This window comes from Xenia sp. Carnegie-2017, unplaced genomic scaffold (genome assembly GCF_021976095.1).
Source record: "Xenia sp. Carnegie-2017 unplaced genomic scaffold, XeniaSp_v1 HiC_scaffold_3, whole genome shotgun sequence".
NCBI classification, from domain to species: Eukaryota; Metazoa; Cnidaria; class Anthozoa; order Malacalcyonacea; family Xeniidae; genus Xenia; species Xenia sp. Carnegie-2017.
This window is the reverse complement of record NW_025813493.1, coordinates 4,746,340-4,768,599: the sequence shown is the minus strand read 5'-3', so window position 1 is coordinate 4,768,599 and position 22,260 is coordinate 4,746,340. Positions and strand designations below refer to the sequence as shown.

Genomic DNA, 22,260 nt, shown 5'->3' with positions numbered 1-22,260 from the left:
ATAACTTTCTAAAACACAAATACCCTAAAAGAATATATAATTGAAAATATATTTTCAAACAGTGACACAATTACAAAATAATCTTCTTTCAGTTTGTTTATAAAGGTTTGCATGCTGACTTTGACATACTTCAATTTAGATTAATTTGATTGTAGATATTGCAATTTTGATCAAAAGTTTTTTATTAATGTTACTTTAAAGTAAATGGTTTGAACCCGGGAGTATCTTTACATGTTTGTAAATGTAGATCGTCCATGTTGGTATAGTCCTGAGAAGGACTGTATTTGTTGTTGTTGACTTTGTTGCTTTTTGAATGTTACTTTATCGGATATTAAATCTATTAAAACCAACCGGAGCATAGCCCATTGCCTGCGTTGCGTATCATGTTCATAATTAGCGAGATTATTAGTGAAAAAATTAATGATATTAGTAAAAATCATAATTTCATCTAATTTTTTAAATAGCACTTCGTCACTAATCATTAGGTTGGTTGCTTAGAACCTAACTTGTCTTGTCCTGTAAAACAAAGAAATCATCCTCAATTAGCATCCAATTCGATAGTCACAGAAAATAAATTGTTGTGTTTAGAATTATGCTTTGGTTGTTGTCGTGAAGTAATAATTTTATTTCTGTTTCATTTAAAACATGAAACTATTCTGTGAAGTAATAGTTTTTTGTTTTACATGGCTGTTTGTTTTAACACCATTATAAATTGTTTTGTATAGTAAAACAGCTTTTTATGCTTTTATCAAAATTTAAACTGTTTATATATGAGTTGATATAAAAAAGGTACAAACCGTGATTATTTTTTACGATTTCTACAAAAATCAGATGAATGATCACAGCAGCTTCATCGACATTTGTACCAACCAGTTTTGCAATACAACGGAGATCATTTTTTATATGGTCTTTTATGAATTTAACGACATCATCAACAGGTGGTATGACAATAGCTGAAATATTCTTAAAATCACAGAAAAATTATGTATAGTAGCAATGTTATAACATTGTTTTCGATCAACAGAAATTTTATGTGTAAATAAAAAAACTCATGAATAAGTTAGATCGATGACTGGGCAATATTAATACTTTGATGCTCTACCGTGTTAGGTTTCTTTGAAATCAATTTTTATGCTGAATTTAACATGCATATGTAAAGTTTGCTCCCCCCCAATTATCCTTCCAAAATTTATCAGTAGCTACAAACTTTTTCCTTAATTAATTTGAGAAAATTTTTTAAATTTTAAGCGTTATATTTTGTAAATGCACTGTGGAAATGTACAATTGTTGAGCAAGTATTGTTTCTTGATTGGCTGAAAAGCAGTAAAAGGCAAACAAACTTCTTTTGAATGAAAGAAAACATGGCAGCAGTTTTTAGTAAACAAAGATTTCTACAAATGCAATCGTTTGAATTTCAAAAGTTAGAAAAGAATGCAAAGAATAGAAACAAAGTACTGTTTTTGAGGTGAAATTTTTACAAATGAGGTTTTTCTGGAACGACAGAAACTAATAAAGCGAGAAAGAGTCAGATGGTATAGTGGAGAAATATCACAAATATTTTGTTATTAAGTAATTTTAGTTTTGAAGACTTCAAATAACGCTCGTCCATGGACTCACATTATTTCGTTGCATTCTTTGAAAAACTCACTTGTGCTTGTTTATCTTTAATTGCACTTAAAACTACATTTTTAATTTTACTAAATGACTTATCCTTGAAATTGTTAGCAGACGATAAAGTATAAAAAAGCATGTATGCAACAAAGTGGTTTTTGGGTTTATTTTGAGAAATGAAAAACCTGGCTTCTAAACAACTTCAATTAAAATAAAACTGGATGACTTTTACCTAATAAGTATTGAATTCAGTTTCATACACTTGCAACTACCTGAATTTGGTCTGGAGTTGTTCCCAACAACATAGCCACATGTGTCAAACAACGTAAAACAGAACATGATAAAGAGTTCAAATTTCTTTGTGTACTTGGCGGTTGGTTTTGAACACGTCCTAAAATGTGGCCAGTACTACTTCGATGTGCACTAAAGGAGATACTTGAATTGTAAATTATTGTATTATCTTAACAGATTGAAAAACAAATTTTTCATATTTGCCAATTTAATAAAGAACAGTAAAAATATAAAACACATGGGGTTGGTTTGGCATTGGCATAATGATGCCTCTCTATTATTGATTACTAACTGAGAATTTTCCTCTTCAATTGCAACACCCGAATTTAGGGAATTATACGTTTCTTTGTACTCTCCACACTATATTGATTCAAAAAAAAACATTGCAGCATTTAAAATACTTGAGAAAAAAATTAAAGACAAATTATACCAATGGTAATTAAAAGTGACTTACCTCTGTTATGACGTGATGATGTGCGTTATTGCTTTCTGGAAAATGCAGTGCAAACCAACACAATAGGTTAATTATTCAAGCATTTTATGCAAAATGTCTATTACTTACCATTTGATGTACCATAGCCAACATCTATGACCTCGGGACCATCATCGTGAGGCATAGTGGGAATATAAGCATTCTTAGAAAGAAAAAGTCAACAAATAAATAAATGCAATCTGATGTAATAACAATTACTAATGGATTTTTAAGACGACACGATGTAAAATACTAATTGAACCATGAATTTTATCCCAAGCCGAGTAGAAGAGTTTAACGTTAAAAAATTATTTGTAGATTTCTCATTTTTATTAAAGACGATCTATAAATGCACACACAATCGTTTGTTTCTAAACCTGTTTTATTCGCTGTTCGTGCAAGCAGCTTTTTGTAATATATAAATGGTAGTACAAAATACGTTTCTTTTGTTAGCTAATAAGAAACTGTAATGGTAGTATAAAAAGATCAATAATTGCAAACACATACCCTCATTGATTCTGGATTGAAAGCAAGGTTTGATAATGGAGCCAAAAGTTGATTATTTGGAAAACAACTCATAACAACAAGGAAATGAATCAAGATTTCTTTTAAACGTCTATCAATTAAAGTTTGTCCACTGTGTAGCTGAAGAAGATGCTCATAAGGACTTTTGTTGAAATTTTCTAATAGATTCTTTGCAAGAGGTAGCTGCAACAGATAAAAATATACTGCTTGGTTGTCAAGCAATAGTTTTGTTCGAAATAAGCTCATCTTTAACAAACTTATTGAAAACTTTGTAAAAATTACATCTAGATTAATTTAAGATGAATTTTTATCATTTTTGGACTGCGTTTAAAAAAGGAGCATGCTTAAAAAAAATTCAAATAAATTCAAACTTTAGAGCTTACTAAGAAGGTTGTGTGTGCACTACATGCATGGGAAATTGTAAAATCATATAAATATTTTTCTGCAGGAAAAGTTGCTACAACCTCATGTTCAGTTACACATTCTCCAAGTTCCTTATTCACCATCTAAAATCAAAGTTAAATGCATCATTTACAAACATGACACAATCTCTATAATATTTAACGTTAAAAATGCCCCGTAAACAATCTCTGGTCCTCTGTAACAAGAAATTATAACACGTACATTCTAGAATTCTGTCTGCCACCCCCCCAAAATTTTAGAGAAAAGAAAAATGAAAAGGAAATAATATAAAACCATTAGATTATAATAGCTAAAAATGCATTTTTAGTGTATCATCAAAACAACTGTCTATCAACCTTTACAGATAGTGGCTTATTCAATGGTAGCTACTCCATTTTTCTAATGAATTCTTGTTGTTTGCAGTTCATAATAAAAAATAGGTACGCAATGCGTACATGTGGATAGCCTGTCAACTACATTACTACTAAATGAAGTAGATGATATGAGTCTTATTCAAATTAAACTATATATTTAATATTATTTACGTTCAACTTGTTTAAAATTTGAAAATGTTCTTTAGTTATATGACCATTTAATTGTTTAACCTTTCCTGCATTTCTAAACGCTTTGGCCTAGATTGATTGTCACGTGACTGTGCTCAAGCATCGCATCAAGTAAAGTAACGTCATTTAGGTTTCTCGCGACTTTTAAAACTTTTTTCACCGAAACACATTTTTGCCATAAATGTTATTCAAAAAAGTTTTCTGACATATCTAAGATATCGTTCAGAGAGCGTCATGCCCATAAACGATAAATCAACACAACACGCTTAGGACTTGTATTAGATTACATTTGAAAGTAAACGCTTTGCGTTAGGCATTGCAAATGATCGCATGTCTCTAGTATTTCCTGTTCATAGTTTGACACGTATCATATTTCACTTGATGTAAAATTATAAATCCATAGAAATAATATTTGTAATTTGTACAATATTCGAATGCAAAATAAATCCATTCGCTTTTAGCTAGGGGCAGATACAGAGTACCTCAAATATTCCACGCAATATGAAATCGCAAGGAAAGATCTGCCCTGCATTCTGGTAAAGATGGGTTTATTTGGTTGTTAATTTAGCTATTGTTTTATCCCATTACGACGCTAATTGAATTTCTAGTAACTTTTCAATGTCTTGTATTTTTTAATATTTTGCAGTGCAAAACTCTTTCGTTTCCTTATGGAGGTCATACTCCAATCCAACTATGTAAATTAATAGATTGTAAATATATTAATAGAATTAGTAGATTAATAGAATAATAGATTGTAAATTAAAAATTCTTATAGTATTCGTTCAACGAGAATCGAGAGTGACAAAGCGACGAACGCACAAAACGGTATTGTTCGCCATCGTTCGTATATCCGACTATTACCAAGAATTACGACGACAGAAGGACAGACGGACAGCTTTGGCTAGCAGCTACCCACAAAAATAACGAAATTGTTTTTACAAAACTTATATTTTCGAAGCCTACCCGATCTTTTATATCTACATACATTTCAATTTTTTCAGTAAAACTATTATTAATTTTCTTAGAAAATACATTCTATTAATTGTTTTTTGCTTTCAACATAAAAAATATTTGCATTGCAAAAGTAAAAACAGAATGGCTTCGGTATCGATCGTAAGAAGCTTTCTAACCACAAAGTTTTCATTCAATATGATATAAAGTGGTGCACGTAATTACTAGATAATTTTTGAGACTTTGAAAATGTTATTTTGACGTTTTTTCTAGTGAACATGTTGCACATGTTTTCCATAAGGTTAAATCTCTAATTGGATGCTATAAATTTGGCATTTCATGTCAAATTATTGGGTAGAAAATACCTTTCTTCAAAAAAATCAACTTTATCTGCTCAATTCAATTCGTGAATACAATCACAAAATAATGAAAATTTTGAACCAAAACAACACAGGACGTGAAAACACCATCCATCAGAAACTAAAAACTAATTTACCTCTAAGGAAATCCGATCTGCTTTGTTCCCGGAAGGAAATTTGTTTATAACTTCGCCATAAAATGCCAGTAAAATATAACAAAACCGATTTGGAGCATCACAGGTCATTTTCTGAAAAATTTAAATTGAGAAATTTAACTTATAACGTCCTTTATCTAATTTGATTTAAAACTGCATTTTTGTCACAACAGAGTTTTCATAAAGATTTACATATTACTATTAGCAGGATACGAAAAGGTAAAGAATTTAGTAAGGGAAGAAAACTAAAACATTTTCACTTCAGTGTAGATTCCAGCACCATTCTTGAAGGAGATATATTAAAGTATTTTTAAAAATTTTCTCATACAGCATATTATTAGAAATTTGAGGATTTTTGACTTCATGTTCTAAATTTAATGAAAACAGTTGCAAGCTACGAAAATCAAATGCATATTTTTCTGTAAGGCTAAGCAACCTAAATGAAATGCTAATCACAACAATTAAGTGACTAGCTTCACTTAAAGTAAAGGATCTCCTTCCTAATTAAAACATATAGCATATAAAGTTTATGGTTTAAGACTAAAGGTGTCGTTACATGTTTCTAGATGTATATAGTCTAGGTTAGTACTGTCCTGGAAAGATTAGTTGGTATTGATGGTGAATGACGTTTCAACAACCTTAGTGGTGGTCATCTTCTAAACTTGACTCTGAAGATGACTACCGCAAAGTTTTTCGAAACGTCAATCAACATCAACATTCCTTCTCGGGACTCTACTAACCTGAAAGATCTACATCCTGAAACATGTACACTTAATTAGCATATATTTTATATCACATCTAACTGCAAGTTCTCAATTTTATATTCGTAACTATCATTCTAAAGGAAAATGCACATAATTTTTATGGTAAGACGTATGGCTCCCTCACTCTTAAAATCGACTTTGAAAGACTACTTACATGAGCCTAATGCATTTATAACAAAAGTAAATGAGAAATTTATCGTGATTTTGGGGTATTCAGGGATGAAAATGAAACGTTTCAAGAGGGCGTTCGCAGTGTAATGAGAAAAATTATCTTACGTTTAAAGTCGACTGCATTTCTTCATAGTTCGATGTCATTATTCCTTTGCCAATAGCTTTTTGCACAGTGTAATAGTCCTCGTCATGAACTATAAAACTGTCCAGTGTTTTCTCATGCTTCTATATGGAACCACAAGTCAGAAAAAGTAAATTTTAATCTCAGCAAACTATGAATGACATTTAAACATTTATAAGACAAGTATTTCACTCGTCAAGGACAGAATTCAGTTTTAAGAATTTAAGAAATCAAATAAGTACAAAAAAGTTAACAAATCGTCACCTCGATATGTGGAGGCAAAATCCATTTCAATTCTGGGTTTTTACACCTTTCTTTCACTCCATCAAAACCGTTTGGATCATTATGCATTAACTGTTTTAGTAGGAATAAGTGTAAAGCAGATAGCTTTTCTTCGCTACACAAATGTTTAGCAGCCTCAAGGCAACTGCTAAGTTGAGAATTGCTGTTTAAGTTGTCGGAAAGATCGTCATTTATAAATGTAGAAAGTTCACTTAATGCAGCCCGTATTTCAGCAATATCTTTAAGACTGTCAATGTCCAGAGTTTCCCATTTTTGAAAATTCTTCAGTGTTCGATTAAGGATTTCGTGCATCTTTTTAATTTCAAGAATTTTTCCTTTTTCTTTTGTTTGTTTTTTTCGTAATAATTCACCAATTATAGAATCCTAAAGGAAAACCATATGACCAATTTATAGAATGAAATCATCTTTAAGTAACACAATTTTTTGACAACCAAACAAGTTTTGAATTGAGCTATGTAAATATTTGAAGTATCATTGCACGATCAAAAGGAAAAAAAAAATTTCATAAATTTTTCAGGAATGTTATAAAGACGTTATTTACCTCGATACAATAAACAAACAACACGCAAACGTTCATCAAATGTTTCTTGTTGGTTGAATGGCCTTTAGAATCACTGAGATATTCTTTTAAACACTTATAAACTTCACTTTCTCTATAGAATGAACGCATTGCATTTTTCTATGACAACTTAACACAATTCTTGATAGAAATTCTAATAACAAATTTGAAATCTTTCATTTTGGTACTCGTAATTGTCCTGTCTACTTTTATTGTCCCTCCAACGGTCCTCTTTCTATTTAATACAGTAGCATGTATACATACCTTCCTTTGATTGAAAAAAGTTGCTGTAAAATGTATGATCTTATAACTGGAGTAACATCAATGCCGTGACCATCAAAATGAGTGAAATCTTCAGTTACGTTTCCATCTTTAATCACATAAGACATGAACTTCCGCAAAAGTTCTTCTTGTGGTAAATCATCACCAAAGCAATAAACAGAGACAACATTCATGAAAAAGGATTTGAAGCGATTACGAAAGCTTTTCCATTCTTCCAAAGAAAGCCTAAATAACACATAAAAAAAGCTTTCAATTATACAAGGAATATGTCATATATTCTGATGTAGAGCTATTTTTCACTATACTCGTGTGAGTACTTTCTCTTTCTGCACAACGACAAATCAAAAGTTCAATTCAACTATTGACGGTTAAATCTGGATGGTTATTTAAAGACTGCGACACTGGGACTATAAACGCAAAATTCTTTTTTTAAAATGTCTACATACACCTAAATATACGTTTAATTGCGCGATTGTTGAGGGTTTATATTACAAGCTGCATTTATTTCGAAATTTCTGAACCGCTTGTCTTCACTTATGACCGCTTACCTGCTATAACGGCTTAACCAAGCATAGCCCCATAAGTGGTAGGAATGATATCTTATTTTACATACTTCTCCGTTTTGCATGCAGAATCAAATTAATGTCAAAACATCAAGAACCATCAGAATAGCATAAACAAAGAAACAATTTAGAGAAAGCCTCAATCCCAGTTTAACGCGAAAAGTTGGCTCAACATTTTTCTTTGCTACTCTGTTTCATTATTAGGACGGACTTGTATTGATATTTTTTAATTTTTCAGTTCTTAGCGTGATTAACTTAATTTTGTCCACTGCAGCAACACAGCCTTTTCCTCTTTTTAGGTCCCTTTCAATTACGTAAAAATATCGCTAGAACTCGCCATTTTACTTGTATGTGCTCAACATCTGTCGTGAAATAGCTTGTAGAAAAAATGGAAAAATATGTGCAAATCGTAACTTTTGATCTTTATAAAATCACCACTTAAAATCGAATTTAACAATTGCAGAAATGCATGCACATATTTATTCAATTAATTGGCTTGAATAAAAAAGAAATCTAAAAGTAGTTGCTAATATAGAAACAGTTTCAAAACACAATGATTACCTAATAGTTTGATCAATTTGCACCTGAAAATCATGGCTAACATCGTATCTACAGACAGGACAGACTTTATGATTGTCAAGACACTTGGTTATGCAAAGTTTGCAATACACGTGACCACATGGTAGCTGAACTGGATCATGGAGTGACGTTATACAAATGGCGCATCCAACATCAAATCTAAGATGATCAATATTGTTGCCAATGAAGTGCCAGGCGGAAAACGGATTCTCAAAATAAATATTAGAGCCCAACAAATAATTTTGAACATAGTCATAAACAATTTGTTTTTATGTAGTTTATTAAAATAGTGACGTTTTGTCTTGACTCAAAATATCTTCAGACTAATAAGGAAGTTAACAAGAATTATAGAAATATATATATAGTTATTTACATAGTTTAAGGTATCAGATTACTGTGGCTGTGTAAGTGTGATGTGATGTATTGTTAGGGTGAGGTGTTGTGACTAGAAAAGCTTAATAGGAATAAAGCTGCCTTGGGTGTTAAGTAAAGGTTTTAGTTTGGAGATGAGGAGGCTTTCGTGGATCATGAGGTCAAATGTGTTGGAGCAGGATGAGATGATTTTAAAATCGTCTGGCGAAGCAAGGTGGTTGAGCGAGTTACTATGAGTAAGAATACTTGACATTAATGGGTTAGTATAGCGTTTTCCAGTCAAAGGAGAGATCCCCAAGTGTGCCGAGTTTCTGGTTTGTAAGAGGCGTGTGGTTTGACACACATACGACGCGGAACAGCATCGACACGTGTATAAATAAACAACACCAGGTGAAATCATTACTCAAACAACTCAAGAAAACGAAATAAATTGATAAACAATCTTACAATAAACTCTATCCGACTGGCTCACATATAGATATACTATATGGACTTCCAAAAATTCACAAACCAACCATTCCCTTATTAACCATTCTATCTTCTACAAATCACTACTCATATAAACTAGCTAAATTTTTCATTCCGTTGCTTACACCCATCTCCACAAACTCTTTTATGATAAAGGACTCATTCTCTTTCGTACAAGAATTACTTAACACTGGAATCAACTTTAACAAAGTTGTTATGGCTAGTTTTGACGTAACTTCTCTTTTCTCCAACATTCCCCTTCATGAAACAATCAATATCATCTGTGATCTTCTTTTTACTATCCATAAACAATTTAATGGACTCACCCGCACTGAATTTAGTAATCTACTGACATTATCTGTAAAAAATTGCCCCTTTATATTTAACGACCGCTTATTCCACCAAATTGGTGGTGTTTCTATGGGTAGTCCTTGGCCCCCTTTTTGCCAACATATTCATGTCTTTCCATAAACTGGCTGAAAAACTGCCCCACAAATTCAAACCTATTCTCTACAGACGATATGTCGATGATTGATTCCTCCTTTTTAATTCACATGATCATGCTCCTCTATTTTTAGACTACATCAACCATCAATACCCCAACATCACTTTCACCTCTAAGACGGAAAATAATGGACAAATACCGTTTTTAGATATTGACATTTACCATTCAAACGACAAATTCACCACCTCTGTATATCGTAAACCCACATTCACCGGTATTTTCACAAACTTTCACAGCTTTATCCCACTTTCTTACAAACGCAACTTAATCTCTGGCCTATTACACCGCTATTTCAACCTCCGCTCTAGGTATGAGACTTTTCATGCCCAAATTGAAACCACCAGAAAACTATTCAAACTCAACTGCTATCCAACTAATATGTTTTGATCACATTGTCTATCGTTTCCTTGACACAAAATTCGAACAGAAACTACCTGTTCTTAGTTTCCAAAAGAAAATAGTGTATTTCTGTCTCCCATTCACCGTCTGACACTCCTTACAAATCCACACACAAATCAATTGTCTATACAACGCTGCTTTCCCTCATCTCATTTTTAGATTCGTATTTCGTCCCCCCACACGAATCTCTTCATTTTTTCCGTTAAGGATAAAATTCTCAAGTCCCTGAGATCTTGTGTTGTTTATTTATACACGTGACAATGCTCTTCCGCGTCGTATGTGGGTCAAACCACACCCATTAATGTCACGTATTCTTTCTCATAGTAACTCCTCCAACCACCCTGCCTCGCAAAACGATCTTAAAATCATCTCATCCTGCTCCGACACATTCGACCTCATGATCCAGGAAAGCCTTCTCATTTCCAAACTAAAACCTTTACTTAACACCCAAGGCAGCTCTATCCCTCTTAAGCTTTTCTAGTCTTAACACCTCACCCTAACATAACATCACATCACACTTACACAGCCACAGTAATCTGATACCTCAAACTATGTAAATAGCTTTCTATATATTTATAATGCTTGTTAACTTCCTTATATTAGTCTGAAGATGTCTTGAGTCAAGACGAAACGTCAATATTTTAATAAATTTCGTAAAACCAAATTTTTTATGACTATGTTGAAAATTATTTGTTGGGCTCTAATATTTACTTTGAGAATTCTAATATGATCATTATTATTTTTAAGTACAACAGAAATCAACATATAACTAAGGTTGCATATTAGCCTCTATATAATTTGTTAGGAAATAGTCTTTTAAAAACACCGGGGCTGATTGATTGAATGCTCAAAAAAACCGTGTTTCTCTAACTCTATAGAAACACTATATGGAATTTCAATCTCGTATATGTCTCATAGGTTGTATGTGCATCAATAAATTGTTCTTTTTAGTATTTTTTTCAAAAGGCTATTTTATCAAAAAATTGAAAACATTTATTTGTTTCTGTTGAGTTACACAAACACTTTTGAAAGTTTCGGGGAAACTCGAAATTGCTTGGAAATACTCGCAGTTCGTTCTCGTGCTCGTGCATGCCACGCTATTTCTCGTTTCTCTCAAATTTTCTATATAAATCTGTGCAAACTCGCAAAATGTTTCATATTTCTAAATCAATAAGGATCGCACATGATGGTATGCAAAAGGAGAAAATGTTCACTGTGTTAGATTGGATGAAATAGAGTTTTTAAATTAATTAATTATTAGTATAGCTATGTAGATTGACTTTTTAAAGTTGTATTGTCTCATAAAAAATTGACTTTACGTGGAAAGGTAAGCGCGATGCCAGCCGTTTTTGTAGATTGTAATTTTGATAAAATAAAAAGCTCTTATTGAAAAATCACAATACACTAAACGTGAAAGTATTTTACACCGTGTTTTGTCATCTATATACTCACTTTATTTCTCGTTTTTGTAAGTCTTCACTGCATTCTTTCAAAAATTTATCAATAACTTCTATAGTATGAAGTGAAGTAAAGACAGGACTTTCACCCAATTCCTAAATAAAGAGAAAAAATTATGATGGTAATGAGCAGTTCGCCAACGTCTGTATTTGAGAAACATCCACGTCTTTTTCAAGTACACGGGCCTTTGCAAATCAATCGTTTACAAAATACCATTGTATATATATGTTTGTTAAATGTTCATGGAGGGTACAAGTGTGTATTGGATGCTGGGGCTACACTATTTTTATAATCTTTGTAAATGTAATACAACCTTACAAGATAGTGAAACAGATTTACAAAAATTGCATTTGAAAAGCGTTTCTATTCCACAGAAATAATCAATCAACAAAATGGCAGTTGTTTACTTTAATGAAAACTTTACCTTCCATAATTTTAAAGCATTGGAACCATCATCAGTATGATTCAAATCCTCAGGTGGATAAGTGTGTTCAATAAACATACGCACAACATCCAAACGTGTAAACATGATCCTATAAATGACACGCGTAGGAACAGAATGTAACTTTTAACAAAAGGTTAGTATTGCCAATTAATGTTTGAAAGATTGAGTTCATAATGAGCTAATGATCTTGAATAGTTTTCATAGTGGGAATCAGTCGATAACATTTCCGAAAAAATTAAAATCACATCAATCAAAGATTTTTGTGTAAATAAAAATTATAAAGTCAAATATGTTATGCTAGTTTACTCAATTATTGCTACGATATAACGAATTATATGTTTCCACTCCTTTTCATTTTCTCAAATACATGATTTATAAACACAATTTTTAGCTTATTACAAATAAACATATTTTATTTGAAGATTAATGTTTATTAGACACTTACCAAGAACCTTCCAAATTCTGCGAAGATTCTTTTGACAAAAAAATAGTAACATTGTTTGACTTCCCACTTTCTGTAATTGACGTTCTCATATCTTGAATAATTGGATGTAGACATTGAACTTGATTACACCATTTCTTGCGCTTATAAAGATTTTTAAAATCATTTAAATTAGGTTCCAGTTCTTTTAGACAGTAATGAAGAGCCAGAGCATCCAGGCACTAAAATGGTGCGAAAAAGTTTACAATCACACGAAGTTTTTATCCAAATGCTACTTTCTGAATACTTGTATAAGAAAGTGCAGATGAAGTATTGAGTTTGCAAAACAGTGCATTGATAAAACAAAAATTTCTGGGAAGAAGTATAAAATTATATCAAGTCTATACTTCTATGGCAGCAATCTTCTACATATTGACAAGTATTTACGTTGTGACTTACCAATTCTGAATCATTAATTGGTAATGTAGACTCCATAAGTTTTTCTACCAGTTGAGGAAATGCATGAACAAGTTCAGAGAAATTCAGCAAACGTTCTTGAATCATGGAATAGGCAAAATGAATGAGAGGAATATCCAATTGAAATTCATAATTTTTATGGAAAGTCTGATGTATTTGCCCAGACGTTGCAAGTACTGCTTCGTGTATCAACTAGAAATACAAAAATATAATATTTATTCAAACGTGTACCTCAATAAATGTAGATTTACAACTAGTGGTAGCCAACACGTACGTTGCCCATTCAACATGCTTTGAATGCATTGCCTAACCATATTCTGTTAACAAACCTTCAGTTCATTTTCCACGACTGGTTTATACATCATGTGTAAAAAGTCATCCAAATAACTTTTCGCTGCTTTCTCCTTAACATCCTGACCTTCAAATGCCAATTTCTTCAATATTCCCAAAGGAGAAGCATCAAAAATGCTTCTTAATGACTCCAATCTCTTTGTGATATCTCCTAAAATGTAATAAAAGTACAAAGACTAACGTATGATGTGAAGAAAAATTAGTTTTAGCCACAATTATTTGTTTGTTTTTAGACTTTCAATTTGTAATATTTAACAAAAAATAGCAATTACAACTAGACAATTACAACAAGATATTTTTTGAAAATATCACAAACTGGATGATCACGCATAATACAAAAAAATATTTAACAGTGATTCTAGCCATTTGAAAGAGGACATATTTTGTAATTATCATTTATGTTATACTTGGTTGCGTTTTTCTGTTCAGCAACATAAAATTTGCATTTTAGATAAAGATGGAATATTAAGAAAGTAATTTGTTTTGAAATACTTCCATTCAAATATTAAACTGTATCTCAAGAACCCAAAGTTAAAAACAGATTTAAGAAAATATTTTTCTAGTTTAAAATAAAATGGTGGAATAAAATGTTTAAGTGTTCGGCTTAAGCTAATAATTCTTCCTTTACCAGTCACATAAATGTATTCTCACCGTCCACCTAATATTTACAAAAAAACATTTTGTCAAAAATATTTTGCACTAAATCAAATCTGCCTGATATTCAAAACCAAAATTGTCCATTTTAAAAAAATATAAACTGAAAACAGAAAACATATTAGCGGCAATCAAAAATTTTCTCCATGTTTCTCTCCATTGATATAGTGATCTTTGTCATCACTATAGTAAAAAAAAACGGTTTGCTTTTTGTAACCGATCAAATAGCCGGTAAAACATAAGGTATACTCATAAATACATACCGCCAACTTTCAACAATAGATCTTGAACAATATCTTTAATTATCCAGGAGAATGGAAACTTTCCTACAAAACGATGTCCAACTCCACTGCTTAACACAGTTGCTCGTTCTCTTATCCTACCAGATACAGGGGAAATGAATGATTCATAAGTCATTGTGGTAATGTTATCCTCCTTTAACATTTCAAGCCATAATTTTCTTGTCCAAACGTTTTCTTCAAGAAGCAAGTTAAGGTTATGATTGCGATCACAGTAAGCGATAACTTCCGACAAAATAGGAGAAACAATTGACGATATCTTTTTACATAAAGCTTTTCTAAATGTACCAGTCTCCTGTAGATGTCCTTGAGACAACGCTTCTTCTTGAACCCAGAGTTTTTGGTCAGATAACCATCTCTCATCACCCTCATGCAGCAATTTATGAATTCGAAAAACGAAAATTGTTGATAGGTCTAGAACAAGAGATGAAGTTACATTTTACTATCGAATGTATCTCAAAAAGTTTCTAAAAAAAGAAAAGAAAAAATTTTTCAAACCTGTTTCAGCAAAGCATTTCTCTAATATCTCAATTCGCTTTGTGGTTCTCAAAACGTCAATTGATTCGTCAAAAACTCTAGCAGCTGCAGACTGCAAGTATTTCTTCAACAGGAGTGTCAGGCGTCTATTTTTTTCATCCAAATTCTCCTCTATATTCTATTTTTTTTAATGAATGGAAGTCATTAAGCATTACCACAGGGTATCCCAAACAAACAGATCACACACAAATAATTATAAATGTATGAAAACGAAATCTGCATTTATAAAATATTATACTCTGCAATAGCTATTTGTTCTGCCTTGCTAATTTAATCACACGCTTTGTCAATGTTCGCTGCAACTTTTGAAAAATATGATTACGTTTTTGTGGTTGTTATAAAGACACACTCAACTTGCCAACGTTTATATAATCTATAATTTATTCCGATCCTAGCGAAGCAATAACTCATTAGCAAAATTTAACAACTCATTAAAGCTGTGATAACTCATTTAATATCGCTTTGATTACACAAAGCTTTTGCCTTATAAATTTGAGATAAAATTCAGTGTGTGACAGTAGCTACTTTCAATTTGTTTTGCTTTAAGTAATAAAATACACACTACATGAAGTCCAAATGGCGTAGAACTGAAAATTTCTTGTAACTGTTGTGAATTCTATTTACATTATTGCGCACAATAATTTCAGCGAATGCGTAATTAATTTATGTGCGCCCATTCTTTATGGACACCCTGTAAATCATAATGCTAAATAAGTTTAATAAAATTGTTTATTGCATTGGTGCGTTGTTGAAATACATCATATCAAAACTATATGTATGACACCATAGCAACAAAGCATTATAGGGAAATTTGACAAGCCGTATCTCTGTTTAGTTTTTATAGCGAGATATAGAGATGATCACCTCAATTCAAGCAAATATGAAAATGTTTAATCATTTAAGTTGATCCGTTTGTTAATATTTTTTAAATCAAACACAGCATTTTCATTAATCATTTCCAAGATTGACTTACCTGTGCAATGCTTTCATTTAAGTTAAAAAGATCACTAACAGAATGATTAACAAGTTGTTCAAGTTGCGGCAATTGTTCATTTGTCTCAAGAAGCTCGTCAATATGGACACATTGCCATTTTCCTCCTTGAAACTCAACAAAATGATGGCAGCCACCAGAAATTTTGGGCAACTGGATGATAAAAATAATGTGAATAGGATTTGTGTGCTCTTTGAACATTTCCAAAATCTTGCGTCGAGTTTGATCAAGGAGATAACGACTACATGCAATAAGATTGAAGTTTCTCTCTCTGTCATCGCATTGAACCAATAGAAGTCCTTTTTCTCCTCCAAGTTTGACAAAAAAGTTTCTATTAAATGTAGAATGTCTGAGTTTGCAATAATTTAAAGCCACTCATCATTACAACGAAAGCTTGAATGGCTTCTTTTCACTTTTTATATACGTACTTTAATATTTTTTGTCAGTATCTTTATATAAAATACAGCAGAAATTTAGAAATCATAAACATTTCTAAGTTATCTCCAAGTAGAAGATCTTTAAAAATAAGTATTTAACAATTACTATAACTTACTCCAAAGTTCTGACAAATTGTTGCTCCGTTTGAAATTCTTGAAGTCGAATACATCGAGATTTCCAGCCTGGAAAACCAGCTTCAGCTGCTATTCTCAAAGCATTTTTCTCCGACAAGAGTCGCGAGTGTGTTGTTACCTGTAAATATTTCAACAAAAATATTCATTCATATTTTTCTCAAGAGAATAACATGTAAAATTCAAAAGTTAATTTCTAACCTGAACAAGATAACCACACGTCGTAGTATTGCCTTTTGTTTGAAAACAATCAACCAAATAATTCTTTAAAGTACCGTGTTGTTGGTTTTTGTAATATTCTTCATGAATTTCGCAAGCATCATGTTTCAACTGTGATACTGTGAGTCTGGCAATTGCATCGGGAGATGCACATTGCAAGAGGATATTCTTTGACTCTTCAAGTACCTAAACATAACTTCTATGATATTCACCAATCATTAATTACAGATGAATAAAAGGGAAATGAATACAAAACATAGTCAACGATAACCGCCATAAACAGTACAGTTGTTTCAGACAAACGCAGCTTTTGGGCTGTCAAATAATCGGCTACTTCAAAACATTTGGAAGAACAGCAGTTTTATCTTGATGAAGACTAAGTGAAGTATTTCAAAAATAAATCCACGGCAGCCAAATATTTTGATTTGACACTTTTGATGTTATGAGTGCACTTGATGTGCACTTGTATTGAGAAGAATATGAAAGTAATTAGGTCAAATTTCATGATATTATTTCGACCCTGACAATTTGATTAGTACTGCACTGTTATTTCAATTTGAAGAACATTGATACCCATGAAACGTTTCTATGGCGTGCATGCGTAGACAAAGCAAATGAGTGCATCGTCGCAAGTGTATACTTGAGAAGCTTTTGGCATAAAAGATTATTTGATTGGTGAATGTTGAGACGAATTCAAACTTTTGTTTCGTTGATTAATTTCATCAATTTTCTTAAGAAAATCATTTTTATTTTACTGCATTTTATATAATTAGACTCATTAGTATCTTTATATTAAATCTTACTTTAGAATCAGAGTAATCCTTGCTGTAGTTTTGAAGTACGACAGTGGCTGCAGTGTCGCTGTGATAGCCAACAAAACAATCACCTGGTCCAAATAAACTACATAATAAAATGCAACTTTGTTATCCAATTACAAAACGAGATGGGAAGTAAGGCAAAACAAAATTTAACTGAGCACATTTATGCCAACATTTCATGGCAATTTTCGATCTGTATATTTTATTAGCAAATCAATTCATGCATGTAGGCATTAGAAATATGATCTTAACAATAACTATTTTCTGACAGGCAATGTCGTTTTTTTTTTAAATGACAAATACAAGATGTATTTTGCTCCAGATACCAAATTTCTCATACAAAAACGTATTTGTTTTCAATATACTAATGCTCATATAATTGAATATTTGTAGCATAGAAAGACAACCAGAGCTGAAGCATTCGGGATAAACGCTCAATTCAAGTTGAACACCTTAAAGAATGAAAAATTATAATAAAAGTGTTGATGTGAATTTTTATTTGTCTTAACAATTAATGATACCGCTCATGCAAATAAATTACTTTTCATTTAAATTGTAAATAACATTTATCGACATCTTTGCATCCAAAAGAAATAGCTGGTTCAATAATTCTCCCTAAATATAATCGTAATGGCTGATATGACTGATATAAAGCATACATTTTGCTCTTTTCCTGTATACGTTTACGTTTATTGAAATTGGAAATTTTTCGTCAATACGCAACAATATGAGCTGTAACATAATTTTATGGAAATCATAAATTTCAGACGAAGTGATAGTTAATGTAGCAAAAATGAATTTCAATGACATCTAAGAAGGTACTCATACGTACTTTATTTGACAGGAATATTTTTTCATATCATGCAACATACCTTTCTTGTGATGATTTTTTGGTCGTCATTGTGGAGAAACGTATGACCCATTTTTTAAGTTCTTCAACTAAATATTTTTGATGTTTAGTCAAGCCAGTTGACATTACTAGCAAATGTTTTTCTAGACGATTGATTAAGGGGATTGGAAAGCGTTGGTAAACGTCATCTTTTTCAGCAATCACTATTAATCTAAAGACAAAGCGATCGTTTGAAAATGTAATAAAATTGTAGATATTTATATTATTTATGATGAAACTTGGCAAATTAAAAATATGTTGCATGCTTGAACTAACTTGAAAACGTCACACCTTTTACAGAAACATTGAAAGTTAAGTTGAAAGTGAAAGCTACAATGATAGATACTTGTTCTTACTTCAACCATTCTTTTACCATTTGTATTTTTTTATGTATTTATGTTACTGACAATCTCTGGCTCTCAGAATACATAAACAAAATACAAAATTTTAGTTTACTATTTTTGTAGAAGTGCTGCTGTTTTTGAATTAATTTTCCAAATGCAACACTCATGCTACACAGTACAAAACCTATTTAGTTATAAAAAAGTGAAAGCTCGCTTCTCAGCTTTGCTTCGGCAGATAACAATGACGTCGGTCTGAATAATTCTTGATATCATGCTCAGCCTTATCCAATAATTGCTTAATATAGGCCTACATATATTCATTTAAAAAAATACTGCGAATGTTTTTGTTTCCTAAAGCAAAAATAACAAACAAATAAACTACGCGGACTCTGCTCTATACTATGGGGTTTCCTCGGAGTCAAAACAATTTCAATCACAAAGCCATATGTCGGTGATTTTTCTTTTATTTATAGTTTTTTGAAATAAGTAAACTGCAGTATATTTTTGATATCAAAAAATTAGTTTAGTGTGGTCGGAAAAAGCGATCCAGCAGGAAAATGCCGAAAAGAATATGAAACTTGTTTCATACTCCTTGACGAATTCCTACAAAAGTTCTGCTAAATCACAAATACTTTACGACGTGTTGGCGTCCTAGACCCAGATCCCTTGCGAAAGTTTGACGACGTCTTAGACGAAACGACGTGTTTGCTAAATCACTCTATTATGAAATTATGCGCGTGCGTATATAAATGGTGTGAAGATTTGCCACTCAACATAAGACTGCAAAAAAACATTCATCAAAAGTTAAAACTAAAAACTAAAACTTACTTCACTAAGGAAATTAGGAATTACTTACTTGAAATTATCAGCAACACGGCACTTGACTCGATGGTTTCCTAGGCCAAGATCGACGTACTTTTGTTGATCAAGATACAAGTAATACTACAAAATATTGATGTAAAATACTTTTAAGAAATGTTAAAGAAATGTTAAAACATTTCCTCTAAAGGATCAATTACAAAATCAGCTAATCATAAGAAGACAATATGTGTATAAAATATATAGTTGACTTAAGTACTCTCTTTGCTTTGCATTAAACAAAAATATCCATTCACAAACACGATGCAATAGCTACAATATTAAATCTTCGGATTATTCATTGGAACTAAAGGAAAATCATCAAAGTTTGTGAAAGTTAATTGAATGAATTGATGACTAACGTTCAAAGAAATTCAACACGCACCACTAAACCTTCAATGTGAACTAAGAAAAGAATATTTAGCTGCTCTTTTGTTCGAATTAAATCTTCACTAAATACTGATGCGTAATGAATTTCTTAAAAATGATAATGACTTTTACCTTTTATTTTAGCCATCCATGTTAATCTAATCGAACCTTTGCAAATGTTAATGATTAAAATTCAGTTCGTTCAAAAGAACAATCGAAAGTTTCATTGACGTAGTTATCGCCGTAGTTTCATCACCTTATTATTGAATGCATATGTTTGTTTATTGCAAGGCAAAAAGTGTATTAGTCCATTTTAGTTGTGTAGGGTGTCTCAAAAATTCCTTTTCTGCAATTAATTGGACTTGTAAAATTTGACCCCAATTTTCGATTCACTGCACTTTACTGACAATCTCTGAGAATACAAAAACAAAACACAAAACTTCAGCTTACTATTTTTGTAGAAGTGCTGCTGTTTTTTGAATTAATTCTCCTATATTTCTTTTTTTATAACTTCATCGTCACTCGTTATAACATTAATTGTACCAACCTGGTTTAAAGCATCATAAAGACTTTCATAAAGACTTTTCGAGTTAAGTAAAATCACCATTCTTCCTGTTTCCATGCACACTTTAATACGGTTTATATTTCGACAAATCTACAATAGATAGAAAAATAAAACAGGCTATATAAAAGTATAGCTTTTTCAATGTAATATTTGTCTTTCAGGACATCTCATAACTAAAATTGATTTTGTATCTGTTTGGTTATTTAGGTGAAACACATCCCTCTTTAGCTCATACAATACGTCTTTTTTATGTAATCATATGATATTCAATGTTGACATACAATAATCGGTTAACTTCAATTTTCCCTCAAAGTGCACAAGACAACTACTGTCTGCATATCAACATGGAAAAATGGTTGACACTTCAATAACATTTACAAAAGATGTGTAAAGTTTAATTTAACAACATCTTAAAAGTTAATAGTGAATGGAAAAGGAACGGTCATGAATAACCTGATTGTGTTACATCAACTAATAGGCGTTATGATACCTGTACTTTTAAAATAGCAACAGCATTTTCATTGGAAAATTAATGTGTATGTGTGTGATAAAATTTTAAGTATGAATGACTTGTCTTGTTTACGTTTTGCTAGCAGGAAGACTAATCCCAAAGAAGGTTGAGCTGTTTTGCTAAACTTGTCTGCAAGAACCAGATCTGCCTGCCAACAAAAAGTAAACAGGAACGCCGTTTTAAGAGCACTTTAACTCTATAAGAAGCATAAATTCTAAATATAAATACCTGTGTGTATTGTTGGTCTTTTGGAAAACTGCTGCCAAAAATCACTTCCGGCTCATGCTCACGAAAATCGTGACTTTGAAGTAATCTCAACGCTGCGTAATTTTCCGTTAAGACTAGTAAGTAACGACTTTCTCTGAAATTGTAACATGCAAGAATGTAAGAATTTTTATAATAGCCTTGTTATCCGTTATGACCAATTGATGAACAATTGATATATATATTTCAAATACCCTCTATTCTCTGTTCTTCTCAAAGTGTCATGAATAAGATTTATGGGAAGACATTCCGTTGAAGGATTCTAAACACATTTGCAAAAGTAATTAATATCTGTTTGATCTTCAAGTTTTCTTTACAAGATTTCTGACATATTTCATGCTGTCGTTAATTCATGCAGATTTCTTGGTGTTCAAATGCGAGAAAAGTAGAACTGATGAAATTAATTAATTGCTAATATTTTTTAGTTAGCTGTCCAAAGCGATATTTTTTGTTTTCCAGCAATTTGCTTGGCTGCCTAAAAGGACAGCTTTTAAAAGCGATGTAGCTATATTGTTCAACGAGTAGGCAAAGTGTATTCAGATGAAAGTAATCATAGCAAGAGTGAATTTTACCATCAAAACGAAGCAAAGTTTGCAGAAAACAATCCAAATTCAGTCTCAACATCAAGTTGTATCGGGCCATTGGCCATTTTATAACGCGAATTTCTTATTATATTAAATAGCTTCTTGCTCTCTCAGCTTTTGAGAACAAGAGATATTGACGCATAAGGGAACGTGCATGCATTAAATATCATTGTAAGTTGTAAAATTGCCTTTCTGCTCTTAAAAATTCAACATAACTTTTAA

The 22,260-nt window shown here is 31.7% G+C and overlaps 1 protein-coding gene across 1 annotated transcript in view; it reads right to left on the bottom strand.

The window, feature by feature from the left end:
- LOC124454951 (E3 ubiquitin-protein ligase RNF213-like) overlaps window positions 1-22,260 on the bottom strand; it is a 39,298-nt gene that overhangs the window by 1,563 nt on the left and 15,475 nt on the right. Inside the window, exons 26-53 of the mRNA XM_047005703.1 lie at window positions 21,649-21,716; window positions 21,419-21,551; window positions 20,662-20,769; window positions 19,744-19,829; window positions 18,527-18,715; window positions 17,640-17,736; window positions 16,819-17,022; window positions 16,602-16,738; window positions 16,031-16,379; window positions 15,019-15,175; window positions 14,485-14,934; window positions 13,546-13,718; window positions 13,199-13,408; window positions 12,764-12,981; window positions 12,298-12,406; window positions 11,868-11,968; window positions 7,512-7,754; window positions 7,230-7,341; window positions 6,650-7,051; window positions 6,370-6,489; window positions 5,312-5,422; window positions 3,364-3,405; window positions 2,882-3,082; window positions 2,465-2,537; window positions 2,357-2,391; window positions 2,195-2,262; window positions 1,884-2,034; window positions 798-963 (exon numbers count right to left, since the gene is read on the bottom strand). Of these exons, the coding sequence (XP_046861659.1) occupies window positions 798-963; window positions 1,884-2,034; window positions 2,195-2,262; window positions 2,357-2,391; window positions 2,465-2,537; window positions 2,882-3,082; window positions 3,364-3,405; window positions 5,312-5,422; window positions 6,370-6,489; window positions 6,650-7,051; window positions 7,230-7,341; window positions 7,512-7,754; window positions 11,868-11,968; window positions 12,298-12,406; window positions 12,764-12,981; window positions 13,199-13,408; window positions 13,546-13,718; window positions 14,485-14,934; window positions 15,019-15,175; window positions 16,031-16,379; window positions 16,602-16,738; window positions 16,819-17,022; window positions 17,640-17,736; window positions 18,527-18,715; window positions 19,744-19,829; window positions 20,662-20,769; window positions 21,419-21,551; window positions 21,649-21,716 (4,513 nt within the window). The remainder of the gene's footprint in view (window positions 1-797; window positions 964-1,883; window positions 2,035-2,194; window positions 2,263-2,356; window positions 2,392-2,464; window positions 2,538-2,881; window positions 3,083-3,363; window positions 3,406-5,311; window positions 5,423-6,369; window positions 6,490-6,649; window positions 7,052-7,229; window positions 7,342-7,511; window positions 7,755-11,867; window positions 11,969-12,297; window positions 12,407-12,763; window positions 12,982-13,198; window positions 13,409-13,545; window positions 13,719-14,484; window positions 14,935-15,018; window positions 15,176-16,030; window positions 16,380-16,601; window positions 16,739-16,818; window positions 17,023-17,639; window positions 17,737-18,526; window positions 18,716-19,743; window positions 19,830-20,661; window positions 20,770-21,418; window positions 21,552-21,648; window positions 21,717-22,260) is intronic.